The 19,201-nt window shown below is 48.9% G+C and overlaps 1 protein-coding gene across 2 annotated transcripts; it reads right to left on the reverse strand.

Moving 5' to 3' along the window:
- Positions 1–230: 230 nt before the first annotated feature.
- Positions 231–10,213, reverse strand: LOC120689743 (aspartyl protease family protein 1-like). Of its 2 annotated transcripts, none has more exons than XM_039972139.1 (10): positions 9,696–10,212; positions 9,453–9,588; positions 8,132–8,355; positions 7,822–8,046; positions 7,580–7,715; positions 7,369–7,442; positions 7,186–7,285; positions 7,017–7,077; positions 714–785; positions 231–644 (listed from the first exon to the last, which is right to left on the reverse strand). In XM_039972139.1, the coding sequence occupies exons 1-10, from the start codon at positions 10,016–10,018 to the stop codon at positions 394–396; spliced, it is 1,602 nt and encodes a 533-aa protein (XP_039828073.1). In that variant the 5' UTR covers positions 10,019–10,212; the 3' UTR covers positions 231–393. The 2 variants fall into 2 exon arrangements, with proteins under 2 accessions (XP_039828073.1, XP_039828074.1); XM_039972140.1 differs by having other exon boundaries at positions 233–590; positions 9,696–10,213.
- Between the last annotated feature and the right edge of the window lie 8,988 nt (positions 10,214–19,201).

The raw sequence follows: 19,201 nt of genomic DNA on the forward strand, positions 1-19,201 counted from the left end.
ATATGTTATGATGTATACTATCATCTTATAAAATTTCTGGTTAAAACTCCACCTATGCATGGAGAAATAAAAAAAAAGACAAATTATATTAGGGGGTAATTTGAACCAAAAGATATACTTTCGGGTGTAAAATGAATCAAACGATAGTTTAGGGGGTTATCCAAACTTTGGCTATAGTTCACGAGAGTAATTTAGACTTTTCCTTAATAAAAAGAAAAGTGAAATCAAGATGGAAAGGGAAGCGTGTATATAATGAGCCATAAAAACCAGCATCACAATTAATTACTATTGTCGAATTTACAGAACATGTAAGCACTAAGCAATTGTGTTGTGTTCTATATGCTGTACTAACTAGTCAAGCTCTACAGTATCTATTTTACAGTAAGAGCTAATTTACAGCCGGATCAACCCTACACCAACAAGAGGAATCAGAGCATAATGCACCAGTGAACCAATTAAAAGAAGCATGAAAAGAAAACTATCTTGTAACGTTCCAGGAGATGAATTGTTCAAAGGTCTCAACTGGGAAACACCAGTTGGATTCCTTGCTTCCTCAGGAGAGTAGTTCTCAGACGTTGAAGGTGAAAAAACTGACGAATTCCGTGAGTTGGTGGAGAGAGGGTTTGAACTATCAGTATCATAACCTTCATTTCACATAGCAAATCATAAGCAAATCAGTTTGGGATAAAAGGGCGAGATACATGATTACTTACAATTGAATTTCTTCCATCCAAGAATTCTCCTTTCTCGATCGAACACTACACGAAGACCAGTCATGAAATTTTCTGGAAAAGACAATATACATAAGTTGTACTCTGTTTTCATGAAAAAACAAATATCTCAAAGCTTGAATGATAGGTCACCATTTATTTAGACCGGTGGGTTTAATTGATTCAATAGATACTGTCACATAGCTACATAGATATTCGATACCGTCACATAGCTATGAAGATATTTAAGGAACACTAGTGATGGCTGTAGAAATTCCAATAGACTGGAGAAATCATTATATGAATTTCAGATAACATCTTCAGTTTGAATAAAACAGGGATATAAGAAAAATGTACTGACTCATAACAGCATATTCAGTTAGTCCGAAATTTGGTTGTCCTCGATGTTGACCATCATTTGCTTCTTTAGATCACATTTGGAATTTTCTCTAGATTTTTTCCTTAGTTCAATTACAAAATTAACAAAAAAAACAAATTTCATTTTTTTGGGGTAAATTTCGTAATTTTCGTTTGATATTGCACAGTAACTGGTCCAAGATTTCCAATAGCCTGAAACCTTAGTATACACCAGTTCTTTTCTAGAGACCTTTACCTTGAGCACCAAATCAGCAAGCAATATTCAGGCCAAACGTGTGTGATTTAGATCAAACTGATGGCCTGTACACTAGTTTATAGAGACATTTAGGATGATTTCAAGAGATTGAGTGTTCCCATTGGTACATCATATTCTTTTGTACTTGCAAGGAATGGGTTCCATTCAGTTCAAAGTTGGTCACAACAACCACCTAGTGCTCCTGAGCACAACTTTGGAACGACTGCTAGAAGCATATCATGTTTGTAAACCGCATCAACCCAGATCATATATAACATGAGTTGTATGCATATGCCGATACTGGCAATAATAAGGAAAAAAAATGAGTATGCTAATTTGCTGAACATTCCTTCTGTTAGGAAATGAACAACTCAAGTGTATTCCATGCCCAATGGGGCTGATAACTAAATGTACAATATGCAAGGAGCACCCTATACTACTGACTAAGTACATAAGATGCATATACATCTAACACCCCCCCCCACTCAAACTCATGGAGGGTCTACAACACTGAGTTTGGAGAGGAAGTAATCATGTTGCGCCCTTGTTTGAGCCTTCGTGAAGAAATCTGCCAACTGGAACTCTGAAGGGACATAGCGAAGGGCGACAATCGCATCATGGACTTGCGATCGCACGTAGGAAGCATCAACCCCGATGTGCTTGGTAAGTTCATGCTTGACCGGATCACGAGCAATGCTGATCGCACCAGTGCTGTCAGAAGATAGAGGAGTTGGTGTGAAAACTGTCACACCAAAATCCTCAAGGAGCCATCGGAGCCAAGTGATCTCAGCTGTCACAGCCGCCATAGCTCTCAACTCAGCCTTAGCACTCGAACGGGAAATTGCTGTCTGCTTCTTGGTTTTCCAAGCAATCAAGGAGGATCCAAGAAAGACACAATAGGCAGAGAGAGAACGACGATCAGAGTGGTCACTAGCCCAGGTCGCATCAGAGTACGCCTGAAGGTGGAGAGGGCTAGAGCGAGGGAAGAATAACCGTCGAGAAATGGTGCCGCGAAGATACCGAAGAACACGGAGAAGGTGGGTATAGTGGAGTTGAGTGGGAGCAGAGACAAACTGACTTAGTATATGGACAACATGAGAAATATCAGGACGAGTGACCCCAAGATAAACAAGGCTACCAACAAGATGACGATAGCGAGTCGGATCAGCGAGGTGTTCGCCATCCGTGGCACGCAGGTGAACACCAAGCTCCATGGGTGTATCAACAGTGCGCTGATCTGTGAGAGCGGCACGAGAAAGAAGATCCTGAATATACTTCTCCTAAGAGAGATAGATGCCAGCAGGCGTGGAAGAGACCTCAAGACCAAGAAAGTAATGTAGAGGACCAAGATCAGACATCAAGAACTTATCACTGAGGCGCTTCTTCACAAAGTCAATGAACTGAGAGTCATCACCGGTGATAATCATGTCATCAACATAGAGGAGAAGAAGCATGCGGCCACATGGAGAAGTGTGGACAAAGAGGGCAGGATCGTGGTCACTTGGCTTGAAGCTAGCATCAGTAACAACAGAGGAGAAGTGCTCAAACCAGGCCCGAGGAGTCTGCTTGAGCCTGTAAAGGGATCGACGCAACCGACAAACCAAGCCATCCGGGACAGAAATGCCCGGGGGTGGCTGCATATAGACCTCCTCTTGCAATTCTCCATTAAGAAAAGCATTCTTAACATCAAACTAGGAGATGGACCACTGCCGCACAGAAGCAACAGCAAGGAGAGTCCGGACAGTGGTCATGTGAGCAACAGGAGCAAAAGTCTCATCATAGTCACAACCATGCTCCTGCTAGAAACCACACGCCACAAGGCGAGCCTTGTAGCGCTCAAGAGAGCCATCAGATCGAGTCTTAATCTTATAGACCCACTTACAAGTAATAGGAGTGGCGTGAGGCGGCAAGGGGACAAGATCCCATGTACCGGTGCGCTCTAAGGCAGCAATCTCCTCGTACATAGCATGCTGCCAGTCAGGATGGATAGCAGCCTCACGGTAAGTGGTTGGCTCGACAAGAGAAGCAACAGTGAAGCCATAGCGCTCTGGAGGGTGTAGAGTACCACGATCACGAAGACCATACCGAGGTGACAGGTTTGGAGTAGGTCCAAGGAGCGAAGGAGAAGACTCAGACGGTGGCTCTGGAGGAGGAGGTCTGGGGCGACGAGTGTAGACGTGAGTGATCTCACGAGAAAGGACCTCAGTGGGAGGAGACCCAAGGAGTGACGGAGAGGAATCGCAAGGGGGCTCGCAAGAAGACACATCCAGTGGAGGTGTGGGGACAATAGAAGGAGCAGAAGGAAGTGGTGGGAGATTGGGTGGTGGGAAGGAGTGTGAAGAAGATAGCGGAAGAGTCAAGAAAGAGAGGGACTCAGCAGCAGCAGTGGAAGTAGAGCTAGAAGAGGAACGAGGATGGTAAGAACGGAATTCATCAAAAGTGACATCCCGAGATATCCTCATCCGACGAGCAACAGGATCATAGCAATGATAACCCTTGTGCTCCGTGCTATAGCCAAGAAAAACGCACTCAACTGACTGAGCAGTCAGTTTAGTGCGCTCACGAGGAGGAAGAAGGACAAAACAAACACACCCAAAACACCGGAGATGACTGTAACGAGGAGCATGACCAAAAAGGCGCTCATAGGGTGTACACCCGTGAAGAACAGAGGAGGGTTGCTTGTTAATAAAGAAGACGGCAGTAGAGACAACCTCAGCCCAGAAGTGAGGTGGAAGCTCAGAAGAAAGGAGTAAAGCACGAGAAGTCTCAAGAATGTGGCGATGCTTATGCTCGGCAACACCATTTTGAGCGTGAGCACCAGGGCAGGAGAACTCAGCAAGAGTACCATGATCAGTAAGGAAGCGCCGATGTGCATCAGAGATGTACTCGCCAGCAGAGTCAGCGCGAAAAGCACGAATGGGAGAATCGAACTGTGTGCGAATCATAGTGGCAAACTGCTGGTAAATGGACATAAACTGACCACGAGATGACATAAGATAGATACAGGTAAATCTCGAATAATCATCAATAAATATGACATAGTAGGAATGATTCCCTTTTGAGACAAAAGGAGCAGGGCCCCATACATCAGAGTGAATGAGATCAAAAGGGCGCTGCGAGACAGAGTCACTAGAAGGGTAGGGGAGTTGTAGCTGTTTGCCAAGCTTACAACCCGTACAATGAAGAGCAACATCTCCAGAAACAGGACCTAGAACACCACTACCAACAAGAGTGGAAAGCCTTGAGCCAAAGAGATGTCCAAGACGACGATGCCACTGAGCAAAAGTAGTGGTAATGGAGGCAGCCGATGCAGAAGCAGGAGAACTGGATGAGTGACTCGCTAGAGTAGTGGAAGGAAGTCATAGCCAGTCAAGCTCCCATAGGCGCTGAGAGTCATGACGCCTAGGCCAAGTCCCCACCAGAAGCCCCGTGTGAAGATCCTGAACACAACAAGAATCAGACTTAAGAATGATACGGCAGCCATGATCAGTGATCTGACCAGCGGACATCAACTGCATGTTGAGCTGAGGAACATGAAAAGAAGATGTAGAAAGAACACCCCGACCAGCAACTGGAAGAGAGGTGCCATCAGCTGTCTGAACAATAGGCGGTGGATCAACACGAGAAAAAGAGGACAGCTGACTGGAATCTGGAGTCATATGAAAAGAGGCACCGAAATCAAGAAACCACTTGGATGATATACCTGAGGGAGGAGGTGGTGGAGACGGACCCGAGGCCTGAACAGTAGTGCCAGAGGGAGGAACAGCATTGAGACGGCGGAACAATGTGAGGACCTCCTGCTCCAAAGCAGAAACTGAGCGAGCAGTACTGGAGCTGCTAGACTGACCACGGCGAGCCTTCTTATCGCGCTGCTTCTTGCGACAAACATCCTCAGTATGGCGATCTTTGCCACCGTAGTGGCACCAATCAACAGAGTCGGCATGCTCCGTCGAGGCCGGTGGCTGAGAAGTAGCGGTGGGCAAGAGTGGTACTCGAGCAGCCAGAACAGAGGACTACGGAGCTCCACTCATACCCTCCGCCCGTAGACGAGTCTCCTCAGCACGTAGCTCCGGCATCACCTCGTCGAGAGATGGGTGAGGCCGACGGGTCAGGAGCTGGGACCTGACAACCTCAAACTCAGGGCGAAGGCGGGAGAGAAACTCATGAAGACGAAGAGTCTCCCGCTGTCCCCGGTGACGATCGCAGCATGTGCAAGTACCACTAGCACAGAACTCCGCACCCAAGGTGTCGAGGCGGTGCCACACTACGGACATCTGACGATGGAACTCCTCCACAGTAGAGTTGTGCTGCCGAAGTGATTGGGCCTCCTCAACCACCACGAGGTACAAGGCCTCATTACGAATCTCGTAGCTCCGGCGGAGGTGGGCCCACATCAAGTGAGAAGTGGAGAGACCACAGAGGGACAATGAGATGCCGACCTCCATGCTTGCAAGGAGGATTGCCTTGGCACAGGCCTCCTCACACAGCCAGATCGCTTGAGCGTCAACATTGGACTGGTAGGTGTCCATCTCAACCTCAAACGCCTCCAGGAGAGGCTTCTTGATCTCATCAGTCGCATCAGGTGCATAGGTGGGCGGAGTGGGAAGGTGGGGAGTAGGCGAACAAGGCCGCTCACCCGTGAGATAACACCATAGCTGCTGTCCGCCCATGTGCACCTCCATGTGGAAGGCAAACTCACTCCAATTGGTGCCGGTGAACAAAACAGGACACCGAGGAACGGGTATAGCACCTGGTCGAGCAAGGGAGGCCATGACAGCAGCACTCTATTTCTTTTTTTTTTTAGGGGAAGACAACAGAGGCAGGGGAAGTAGAGGAGTCGCTAAAAGCAGAGCAGGCGCGCAGGCGAAGCGGAGCAGCCGCGCGCTGCAGCGGAAGGAAGAAATGGGAGGTTGGGGGGAGGGGGGCACGCAGGAGAGCACGCCGGAGCAGAGCCGCAGCGCAGGAGGTCGGCGCGGACCGGAGGCGGCGCAGGAGACCGCAGGGTCGGCGGTGACGGGTGGTGCGGACGCGGCGCGGCCCTGCGGGAGACCGGCGGCGGGGCGGACAGGCGGCGCGCGGGCCAGCACGCGCGCAGGGCCGGGAGGCGGCAGATCCGGCGGCGGTGCGCCACAGAGGCGCGGGCCAGCGGCGGATCCGGTGGCGGCGCGCCGCAGAGGGGCGGGCCAGCGGCGGATCCGGCGGCGCAGAGGCGCGGGCCGGCGTTTGATGCGCCCCGTAGAGGAGCTGGCCGGCGTTTACAGAGGAAGGGAGTGGAGGGAGGGAGAAGAGGGGGAGCTGCCTTCGCCAACCGGCGGTGGTGACTCACCGGCGTCTCGCCGGAGGCAAGCCGGCGACGGGAGGTCCAAGGATCCTAACCCTAGGCTGTGGTACCATGTTAGGAAATGAGCAACTCAAGTGTATTCCATGCCCAATGGGGCTAATAACTAAATGTACAATATGCAAGGAGCACCCTATACTACTGACTAAGTACATAAGATGCATATACATCTAACACCTTCATCATTGTATACCATTTGAAGCATTTGGTGTAGGAAAAGTACTAACTGTTGTGCCTTCGAAAAAGCAAACAATAAAACAGTAGAATAGTATAACATCATAGCAACCACCCTAAGTGCCTAATACTACAAATGGTATGGAACGACTCAAGATTTATATTACTGCAGCAAACTTACGCCCTATAATATTGAGCTTCATGCTCTTGACAATTGCCAGGCAATAAACATATTCATGTTCCTGAACATCAAATACAAATGGTTAGAAAATGTTATCAAACAAAAATATTACTTCAAGCTTATAGTAGATAAAACTTTACAAATACAAGGACCAAGATCTCAATAATACCTGAATTGAGATTACTTGCCCTGGATCAATCACAGGAAACAGACTTCCACTTACTGTTCTCAGGATTATATCAGGAGTTGGAATCCTTGCTTCACCAGAGCTGGACAAGTTAGCCTATGTCATTTGCCATTGGATGACAAAAGATTTAAAGTAATGGTCGCATATAACAGTTCATAAAATGACCTCAGATCATAGCAATATTCAAAAGGAATTCTCGAGTCAGCAGCATGGCGATTTGCTTGAACTTGTGCGTGAAACTGAAAATGGAGGACAAAACAACAATTAGTCCAAAACATATTCTCATTTTGCCCAAATACAAATTTCAATCTTGATGAAAAAAAAAAACTTAACTTTTTGGTCAAAGATAAATTTTCATATCAGATTATTTACTTACAGTCTGGGTTATATATGTATATGCTGGGTCCGCCAAGTATGTGAAGGAGGTACCAGTGTCGAAAATAGTACTGAATTCCAAGTCTGTTAGCTTATTTTCAATGGCAATCCCAGTGATACTGATGGTGTAGGTGGGACTAGACAACAATAAATAATAAAAAAAGGTGACAAATTAACAGGAGGCAAAAGATATAACATAAAAGTGTAATTATAGAGACAGGTAAGCGAACAAATTTTGCTCACTGTCGTTGGTTGATATCAAGAGGTGTCTCTTGTTGGTCCGAGCTTCCTTGATCTCCAAAGTTTATCCTCCCAATACCATCACGTCCAAAGCACATCGAGAAGGAGTTAGGTATCAGACCTTTCTGCGCTAAAATGCTTGGAACTGAAGCCTTGTCTATTCCAAGTCCAAAAAGGCCATTAGGAGCAGCAGCATCCAGAAATGACCCAGTTTGAGTCTGTCCACAACTAATTAACAAAAAAGTATAAAAAATGTCAAATACTGCATTGAATGCATTTGCAAGTAGATCCAGACTCCAGAGTAAATGATTACCCAAGCATTATCTGCGCCTTAAGAATGTGAGGATGTGAATTCTCCGTTGAGAGATAAAGTACATCCTCAACTAAAAATCCAGAAGATGATGTGCCCGCAGAGACATACACCATCTTGTATGGACATTGTGATGTCGTGGAGCATTCTTTTTGAAGATCACAAAAGTTGCTACTGCATGGAATGACTTTGCTAGTTGATGACATACCAGGGTTGTAAAAGGAAGCCTAAAAATCAGCTAGTTAGTAGTGATGCAAGAAACTAAACATAAATTTCCAGATCAGTAGTTCAGCACCAACGGAGTCGCCTAAATAGTGGAAATAGTCAAGCACATCAACCCATGAACAACCACAAAATCATTCACTTTTGAGGATGGCATACATACTATACCTAATTTTAACTATGTCAAAGATGAAACATGGGACTTATTTGGATAAAACCTACTAGAGGCAATTGACCAACAATTTCTGAGCAAAAATGTCTGCCAAAACACCAAAGGTAGTAGTCCAATGACTGACATCATTGATAGCAATTGACAATAGTGGTGGTTTCAAGATTTTGCTGAGCCATTAAGTAGAGAAGACAAAAGAGAGAATAAGAGAACTTTGAGGAGAAAGAAGGGAGTTGATCTGGATCAGTGAGAGCCTAGGTGGAGATAAACATTGGAGGATGAAGAATCTTTCATGTTGAGCACAGTGTCAATGTCAGTGCAAGGGTCAAACTTTATTACCATGCAATATCACGTTTGGAGTAATGGAATTTGGTCGATAGTTGCAAAAAACAGGTGAATTTTCGATGTTGTGGCATGTGAGAAGCATCGTCCACAACAGAACAATGTTCTGAATAACAATTTCAATTCATAGTGATATGCATGATATACAACTAACCTACCACATGGGTAATAGCCATCAAATTGCATAAACGTCCATTTGACTCAATGCAGTCATCAAATTGTGATAACCAATGAAAACGAGCTTCACAATCACAGTTTAGAGATGAAGTTAAGTACAACACTTGACTCTTTGATTACCAAACAAGCAAAACAGATCAAGCATTAGACTCACAATGTCTCTAAGCACGAAAATGGTTACCTGGAAGACACATAAATGGAAGAAATAGCACAAAAATTATATCCAACGGTTGATAGACAGCATACAGAACTAATTTTAGCAGGAATTAAATCCTAAAGACTAACAGTTCACAATCTGCTGAAGCTAGAATCCTTGTAAACACAGGCAACGTGCATTGACATTCTACTCTGAGTCCTAAACCACCGCCTCATCGATCGAAGGATCCACAATATTCTGAAGACAGGAGCTCTTACTGATCCCGAAGCAGCCGTCGCAGGCGGCGTGCAGCTATCACACTGGCACGGCAGCCAGAAGAGGTCGCTCCCAGTGTCCAGAGCCACCATGAACGTTTGCCCTGGTGTGCCTACGGTCACGAGAGCATAGTGCAAACTACACAAGAATCCAGAGAAATGTAATTTATCAGATGAAATTCTCCAATACAGCACAACATATGCATACACAATTTTGATGACTGGGGGATACGAGAGAGTCCTTACAATCCGAGGTTGCTGACCTTGAGGGTGGCGTTTCCCTCGGCGAAAGTTAGCGGAGGGGCCTCGCCGCTACCTCCAGCACCAGCAGCCGACATCGCGTGGTGACGGTCGTGCTCGGCAAGGGCGGCGACATACGCAGCACCGCCAGGGGCCGGCCACCCGCCGGGGAGCGCGTGCCCGCGGGCCTCCAGCCACCGCCGCACAGGCGCGGAGAACCGGTGGTGGAACTCAAGCGACGGCGTCGTCTGAACAGCGCCACCGCGGCCCAGAGAGGCGGCGGCAAAAAGGAGGAACAGCAACAAAGCGTTGAAGAGTCGGGAGGTCATCTGAGAGGTGACCACATGTGATCCGGCGAATCAGGGCTCGGATGAAGCTGCTTGGGCAGCGGCGGTGACCGGCGTCGTGGTTCCGACTCCGGCGAGAGTAACGACGGCGGCGTTGCAATTGGCGTAGCGGTGTGGGCTGCGCTGGGTTGGTCTGCTTTAGGTCCCTTCTTCGCCTTTGGTTGGGATTTCGCTTGCGGCTTTCGGCTCCAAAAAAGCCAAAAGCTAAATCAAAAGGCCCAACGGCAGCTGGTTTTTTTCCCAAAAATAGTTTTCACCCTAATCCAAATCAAACTACCATCTTCCCCTGCTTTTACTGGCTTTTGGATCAAAAAATTACCCATCTGCCACTGGTTATGTAGATAACGGTTCGCTTCTATCTTTTTCGTCCTTCTCTCGCTCTCGCGACCGCTTCCTCGCCGGCACCCAACCGCCTCCTCGCCGACGCCCCTCACCTCCGGTCGCCGTCCGCTCCAGCGCCCCTCCCCGACACTCCTCTCCACCGCAGGAGCGGGGTGGAGTCCTAGGCGCGCTCCACCACGAGTGAGCCGCTGCCGGCTCGGGCTCCGCCCCCATGGTTGGTCTACTTTAGGGTCCCTTTGCCCTTTTGATTGGGCTTTCGCCTACGCCTTTCAGCTCCAAAAGTCAAAAGCTAAATCAAAAGGCCCAAAAGCAGCTGGTACTTTTGCCCAAAAATAGTTTTCACCCTAATACAAATAAAAAGTACCATCTCTCCCGGCTTTTACTGGCTTTTGGGTCACAAAATTACCCAGCTGCCACTGGTTATGTAGATAACGGTTCGCTTTTTTCTTTTCCGTCCTTCTCTCCCTCTCGCGACCGCTTCCTCGGCGGCACCCCACCATCTCCTCGCCGGCGCCCCTTACCTCCGGCCATCCTCCGCTCCGGTGCCCCTCCCCGACACTCCCTCTCCGCCGCAGGAGCGGGGTGGAGTCCCAGGGCGCGCTCCACCGCGAGTGAGCCGCCGCCGGTTCGGATTCCGCCCTCAGGGTGCACTCCGCCACGAGCGAGTTGCCGTCGGCTTGGGCTCCGCCCCGAGGGCGAGCTTCGCCGCACGCGCCGCTAGCAACGCAAGCCTTCGTGGCGAGGCCCCAAGCCTGCTCAGACAACTGCGGTGGCGCGGCCAGCCTCAGCGGCCTGCCCCTTCCAGGGAGAGAGAGGAAGAAGATTGGTGAGAGAGAGGAGGACGAAGATGAGGTGTGAGAGAGAGAGGAAGAAGAAGTAATTTGTCTCTATGACGTGTAGGGTCTGCTCGTAAGTGAAAGAAGCTTTATCCAAAGCCACAGCTGCTCAACCAAACGAGCTTCCAGACAACACACCCACATCATGCTTTTCCAAAAGCCACAGCCTACAATAGCTTTTCCAAAAGCCACAGTCCAACCAAACACACCCTTAGGCATGGACTGCTCCCCTCCACAAAGTTCAGCTCTGCTATCAAATCTTCATGCCAAGCCCTACAAGTTGTCCAAACAGGCAGCCAAGCCCGCCCTGGCTAGGCCCGACAAACTTAGTGCTGGGTCGGGCTCGGCACTACACCCTACTATGCCGGACTGTGCCAGCCTACGGGCTGCATTAACAACGCAGGCATGGGCCCATAGAACTATTTCGAGTCGGGCTAGCCTGTGATGCATGGGCACATTGCATGTGCCCTATCGACCCAGAGCCCGCAAGGGAGGAAGGTGGCGGCTCGGTGGGGTTGTGAGGTGAGAGTAGGAGAGTGGGAGGGGATCGGCGCCAGTTCGGTGGGTGCGAGTCCTATCCTCGTAGAGGAGAGGGGGGTAGGGAGGAGCAACATGGGTGGTTAAGGAGAGGGGGAGGGGAGAGGAGCCGGTGATGGAGGAGAGGAGAGAGCGAGCCACGCCGGCCATGGAAGAGAGAAGAGGTGGAGCCACGTCAGTGGTGGGGGAGAGGAGGGAGAAGCGGTGCCAGCGATGGAGGAGAGGAGTGGGGGAGCGACACCGCAATAGAGGAGAGGATAGGGGGAGCCACACTAGCGGTGGAGTAGAGGATAAGGGGAGTGGCATCGGCGGCGGAGCGGAGGAGCTCCATGCATGAGAAGGATGGCGGCTGCACATGAGAGAGAGACGTGCGGCGGAGAGGGCAATGGTGAGACTGAGAGGCAAGTGGTGGCGAGTGAAGGAGGACTGAGGAGTCTAACTGCTAGAGATTTTTTGCTTCATCTGTATGGAGCATAGGGTAACGGGCTGGCTCTTCTAACCGTGCTAGATCAGTTCAACTTCACAAGATTTAAACTAAAATGATTGATTATGACTGAACAAAAAAACTCAAATTTACTTGTCCTATGGAGTACGAAGTACACCTATGTGCCCATGCGGGTCGTGGCTGGTGTCGGCGTCAACTATCGAGGGACGGAGTGAGGGATGTCATCACTAGGCCAGTAGGCCTCCTACCATTGACCACCGAGCACGAGCAGCAATTGCAGCTTCCCTTATGTGCGGCAGTAAGGGGTTTGAGGCAAGCGAAACCCTGTAGGGGAACTACACTGTAGCGTCATCTCCAATATAGAGTAATAAGGAGACACCACCATGCCACTCGACCCCCTTCCACCTCCGCCCCGCCATCGCCGTCCACCGACGGCTTGCCGTTCCACCACCCCGCCACCCAAGCTCCTCCACCGCAAGCATCCTGCTCCCCAAGCTCAGCCCCTTAAGCAGCCATCTCAGCCCTTCGCACATGGATCTGCGTGCGAAGCCTTCTTCATGAATTCACCACCACCTCCACCTCGCCATGGACACCTAGCCGCCAATGAGATCGATTTGGTCCCCGCCACGCCGGATTCGGAGGCCGCCATGGCAGATCCGCGCTCCACCAGGTCGGATTTGGCCCCACTTACGCTTAGGTCATCAGACGTGGCAGATATTTGGCACGATTCGCTTCTCCCCCTGTAGACCTCCAGCGAGCCCCCTGCCACCCATCCCGTCGCTCGGCGGCCTCCTCTGCGCAGCGCCAACCTCCACGCCGAGCATTCACTCCTCCTTGATGCGCTCCCCTCCAATGCGCAATTACTCCGGCAAGGCCTCAAGGACGACGCAGGCCTGGATTCCACGTCGCCTTGCTCCATCTACGCCTCACCAGGGATGGACTACAGCGCGCTCGCACCGAAAGCGGTCGCCGCACAGCACATCGGGTATTCTGCTCCGAGGGAACGATGGACATGACCGCCACTCAAGCCACACTGAGGGAACACACCACCATTCAAGTCGCTCAGCTACCGCTCTTCAAGCATTCAAGATCGCCATGGCTGGCTATTTCTTTAGATGTCTTGGGCGTGGACACCTCTCTGCTTCTTGGTGTAACCCCTTTCGATGCTTCCGCTGCCATTGCTTCGGGCACTACGAGCGGGAATGCCGCCTGAGCAAACACAGCAGCTAGCCTCCACCTCCACCACCACCACCACCTCCACCCTCACCGACTCCGCCACCGCCTGCACCTCCGCTTCCTCCACCCTTGCTGCCACCACCTCCACCTCCACCTCCACCACCGCCGCCCCCTCCTCCTCTGCGACCTGGGGTTGTTCCCATGGCAATCGGATATCCGCACACGCGGTCGGAGGAGGACATGATCTTCATTCCAAATTCATTCGACCTGGAGCGCGACGCGCGTGACTGGGAGACATGCACTCTCGTCCCTTGGGCCTTGCATCTGCCTCGCGGCGTTGGGGCACACGACATCGAGCATTTGCTGCTGAACACCCTCCACATGGAGCGGGGGGCCATCATCGTCACTGTCCACCACCCGGAGCTATACCTGATCGGCTTCGAGCGCCAAGAGCACTGAGAGAAGGCCCACAACAATGGGCGATTCCAGCACCGGGGCATCGACATCTGCTTGAGGCGCTGGCAGAGCCTCACTCATGCCCTAGGGATGCGCATTTTCTTCCGTGTGCAGCTCTACCTCGATGGCATCCCTGGCCATGCTTGGACGCCGAAGAACGTTGAGCACATCGTCCGTCGCCAGTGTGCACTCCAGTGCATCAACTAGGAGCTGGTGCAGCCGCTCGACTCCAGACACATCGACCTGTGGGCTTGGATGGAGGACCCAAGCACCACCCCTAAGAAGATCTGGCTAGTCTTCACCCACAGGACGTCGGATTGCTTCTCTGCCGTTGCCGTCCTGCACAAACAGCCAGACAGGTGGCAGCAAGGGGTCTGCTACGAGGTCTTCATCCACGTCGGCATCGTCGAGGACTAAACGACAGCAGCGCAGGACCTTCACAGCACGATCTCCAACCCGACAGCCTTCAAGCCGGTTCAGGGGCTACGCTTGGCATTACGGGCTGGCCGATGGCTCTCCTGAGGGCGCACGGGCTAAGTTCCCTACGTGTCTTCCCCTGCCTTCGTGCGAGCATGTGCCTAGCGGGGATGCTCATCTAGTGCACCGTGACGAGGGACCGCACTGTGACGACATGGGTCGCAGACGTGACCGCCCTGGCCGCGAACGGGAGCTCTCCACCAACCAGAGGCAAAATCGAGGCCGCACCTGCAAGGATGCGGGGTTCGTCTGGCCTGGGCGATGGCACGAGGACGACAATGACGCCTATGACCACCCTGGCTGGGGCGGCCTCTCGTGACGCTGGCCCTTGCACTCTGACCGCGACGTCTTGGGTGCCTTGATGCGCGAACGCACACGGTCACCTCGCCGACGGAACTCCGAGTTCAAGGGAGACCAGCACCAGCAGTGCTCCTCTTGCCTGCGCACTCTTTAAATGCCGCTGCCGGCCATGATGGAGCTGGGAGCCATGCCAGCGGAAGAGCTTCGTGCAACCTTCTTAAGGTAGGCCGACATCCTTAAGTCCAATGCACTGGCCGGATTGGGGGAGTCGGCCTATGCTTGGCTTCAGCATGCGGCAGACTACATCAACAAAGCTTGCCTCATCGCTGACAGGATCGGCATAGCAACTGAAGCTCCTGCAACTATTGTGAACATGGTGAAAATCTTTATCCCGGATGGCAATGCAACTATTGTCATGCGCAGAAAGGAGGAGGTTGTGCGACTAGATTGAAACAACATTTGGCTGGGTGCGGGGCGGAGGTAGTCCATTGTAGGAATGTGCCACCAGATGTGTGGGAGTTCTTTAAGCGTGACATTGAGACTACTAACTGGGCTCGAGAGAGGTTGAGACGGCAGAAGGCTGCAGCAGAGGGAAACAATCCCGGTGAAGAAGAAGATGAGGAGGCTCAGCTGCAGCATGCCATGGACCTATCGAGAGCGGAAGCAGAGTACTGATGGGGGGTGGAGCAGAGAGGAGGTGCATACGAGCATGGAGGGGGTAGTGGTTCGACGAGGGGTAATCCTATGCAGAGGATGTTTCAAAGGGCAACTTCACAGAGGGAGAGTCTTGCAGTGGAGGACTATAACTTGGCAGCCGGTGGGAGAAGAGGAATGACGCAACCAAGGATTGATATAGGCTCCTGGATGTAGAAGGGTAGGAATGCAAAGAAAGCTATTGGTAAAGCTTGGTCAAAGTTTTTCCATATTGCGGGAGTACCTGGAAGACAGGCTGACAATCCATACTTTGTCAGCGCGGTCAGGGAGACACAGAAGTGGGATAAGTTTTCTTTCATTGGAATGACACCTATGAGCTTACATTCCTGTATCTCATGATTTTCATATGGTTGCAGGTGAAGGTATCGCATCACCCACTGGATGGGATATTGATGGCAAGTACCTTGATCAGAACGAGCAAGACTTGAAGACGAGGTACGTAAAGTTTCAGAAAGACTGGCCCTTATTTGGCGTCACGTTGATGTGTGATTCATGGACTGGCCCGATGAGGATGAGTGTCATTGTTGACGCTCCATAGCACCCCCGATTTGTATACCGCAAGCGCACGGTTTGTGTAACTTTTCCCTTAGAGTATTCCCCCAAGGTTTATCAATCCACGGAACCAAAGATACAAGAAACAATCTACTAGCATAGAGATTCCTTTGTGTTGAAATGGTGAAAAATGAATCTAATCTATTAAAAACGACAAACACCGAAGGTAGCAAGAGAAAGTTAGAGATAACCAATCTAGATCACCTAGATCATGCATATGTTGTAGTTCCAGCTAGATGTAGTGAAGTACTCCCTCCGTTCACTTTTGATAGCTATATTTCATCTTGACACAATGACCAAGGAAAATAACTTTACTTATCATATAATAAATACAACACAAACTTTTTTGTTGGTCCTCCAATGCTTTAACTGGAAACTCCTCGTTACTAGTGCTATTTATTGCCACAGCCCATGCCATTAGCAAATATAGCTATCATTTGTGAACATTTGAGTTTTTAAAATATAGCTATCAAAAGTGAATGGAGGGAGTAAGATAGATGTGAATCTCAATGAAAAGCATCTTTAAACTCAAAATCTCCAATCCAATCCCTCGATACCCTACCTACTCAGTGGCAACGCCCTATCACGCTACCGCCCCTTTGGACGAAAGTACCCTGAAGCAAGTCGAACCCTCTTTGGTAGTTCCGCCATGAACCTCTAGCCACCATGACTACAAGATCGTGCTAAGCAATCTATCTCGATAATAGATCTAGGATGAAGCAAACCCAAAGAAAAGAACGAAATCGAAAGACAGAATATGGTCGCTAAACATTCGGAATCACAAATAACTTCACCATGAATGATTGTACATCACAAGATCACAACCGGGGCCCTACCTTGATCTTGATGATCCTAGCTCCAGAACTCCGATGTGGTCTTCCTTGCAAGGTTCCCACGTCGGCTAGGGAAGCCCCTAGACAACTAGCATGACCCTCGGCTCTCCGAGAGGTGTCCCTCTATCTTCTCTGCTCCTTGGCGTCGTCTCCTGAATTGATCTCTGCGTGAACCTTGGGGAGGGGTCTTTAAATAGGCTCAGGAAACCCTAGGTCTAAGGGGAGGCCGAACCGCCTCAAAAAGGGACTGGGCCGGCCGGCCCAATGGACCCAGGCTGGCCGGCCTGGTCCATTTCTTCGCCGCCTCATGTCGTCCTTTCTCCCCAAGTCTACTGGAATCTTCTAGAGTTTATGCCTTTCACGATTGCACCCCATTAGACGTCGTTATCTTCGAGATTTCTTCGAGGAAAGGATAGGATAGAAAATCCTTCCTTAAATCTATCTTTGCTTTGCTTAGCCCCGAAGTATCTTGATCTTATCTTGTGGGCTTTGTCCTTTGGGCTTCATTGGAGGGTGGATGTGCACAAACGGGCCTCTAATCATCATGGCCTTCGGTCCTTTGTTCGGGTTTTGGCCTTTGTCTTTCTTCGTGTCATCACGTGATCGTGGGACTCGTCATTTCATGCTCCAAAATTGGTCAAAAACCTGCAAAAATGAAGTACCTCCAAAATATATGTTCAAACGCGAAAACGACCAATAATTGGGCCGAGGTTAGGATGGTTATTGATTTTGATATTAAATTGATGCCATTATCAAAGTTAAACAGGGGATAAAATGGATACTTAAGGAGCGCCAACATTCCCCCCATGCTTAAACCTTGCTCGTCCTCGAGTAAGTCTTTGATAAAAATCAGCGTTGTCTTTCAGTGTCCAATCCCTGCACTTGATCATACACGAGAAAACACAATGCTCCCAAAAAATATTTTGCAGTTAATAGTTCAAGTTGTAACCAGCTTTTTCAATGTGGAAGGCAGATACAAGTTAAATGCTTCCCCACAATTATTAAGCACATGCTCTCAAAATTAAATAAGTCTCAGAATTAAGAAAGTAAGTTCCATAAGTAATGCTAAACCAAGATCAATAATTTAAACCTCATTGCAATTTGCTCATGGAAACTCTCAGCTCATCTTGTCTCTCAAACTTGCTAGAACTTTCTCCTTTCTTTCTCTCATATGTATGTGTGAGGCTTTATCTGGAGCTCTGGAAAGATTAGTCCTAACAAAAGATATTATAATCAAGATATTATCAAAACAAGAAATACTTCTTATGGATTTACCGAGACTCGTCAAAAAGACCATTGGAAAATAATTTCTTTATGGAGAGGGAGAGAATGGAACACACACTTTAGATGGTGGACATGTGCAAATGGCAACGATTGATCCCAAGGCACAACTGAAGTCCTTGTTATCGGATTGCACATGGTTGGAATAATTGAGTATAGAATAATCTTCAAAGTACCTGGAGTTTAATGAAGCTAAAGGAACCGAGGAGCTTTTCATCATCATTCATTGTTTTTTTCTTTTCTCTCTCCTTTTTTTTCTTTCTTTCTTTTTGCTCCTCAAATCCGTTGGCAACACAATGCACTTACTCCACCTCCCCCCATGCTTGAACATTTGCTTGTCCTCAAGCAATGAAGTGATGATAACTTGATGGAGTGAGTGCACAAAACCTTTATCAATTCTTTGGACTTAACTTTGGAATTCAAGGGAGCATCTCCTTGTGAAAAATTGAAGCCAACAGAGGAGGAAAAGGGGAAGGCTGGCCGGCCTAGGGGTGTTGGGCCGGCCGGCCTACTGCCTGTAGGCCTCCACTTCTTCGGATTTTTCTTCTGCGAACTCTATGATGCCTCCCAAGCTTATGTTTTACTGAATTTTGCTCTTGATTCCACTGTTTTACCGTCGAAATAAAAATATATACTCAATATATAGGTTGTGGTCAAGGAGGTGTTTCACAAAAAGATGTTTTTGGTTAAGGGTGGATATCCAGTGAGGTTTGCGATGTTCCCGGTATAGAAACTCACAATGCATGGATAGAATGGCTAGCAAAAGAGAGGTACGCAAAAATACGGAATGGTCAGCTTCTTAGTCTTGTACCAAAGAAGATAAATCCTGAATTAATTCACCTGAAAATAATTCTTGCTCTATGGTTTGTTATGATATATCATTTAGGCTTGTAGAAGGGTAGAGCAATTGCAAAAGGTATCATTGACAAGGTTAGCTCAAAATTAAATCCAAATTAAATTTTCCTTGACAAGCTTAAGTAAGAGAGCAAGAATAAAAGATATGAGTCTTAATTTATCATAACCTCCACAATTGAATTAGCCGGCATTTAATTAATTTTCAGATCATGTTAGAGAGAACATTAGTTTAATCATGCATAAACCAAGCACAAGAAAATAGACAAGGCGGCAATGATCATCATATTTTATTATGCCACAAACTTTATATCATCATTACTAACCATAACATTAAAGTGGGTGATGCATTTATTTATCATGG

This window comes from Panicum virgatum, chromosome 9N (genome assembly GCF_016808335.1).
Source record: "Panicum virgatum strain AP13 chromosome 9N, P.virgatum_v5, whole genome shotgun sequence".
Taxonomy (NCBI): Eukaryota; Viridiplantae; Streptophyta; class Magnoliopsida; order Poales; family Poaceae; genus Panicum; species Panicum virgatum.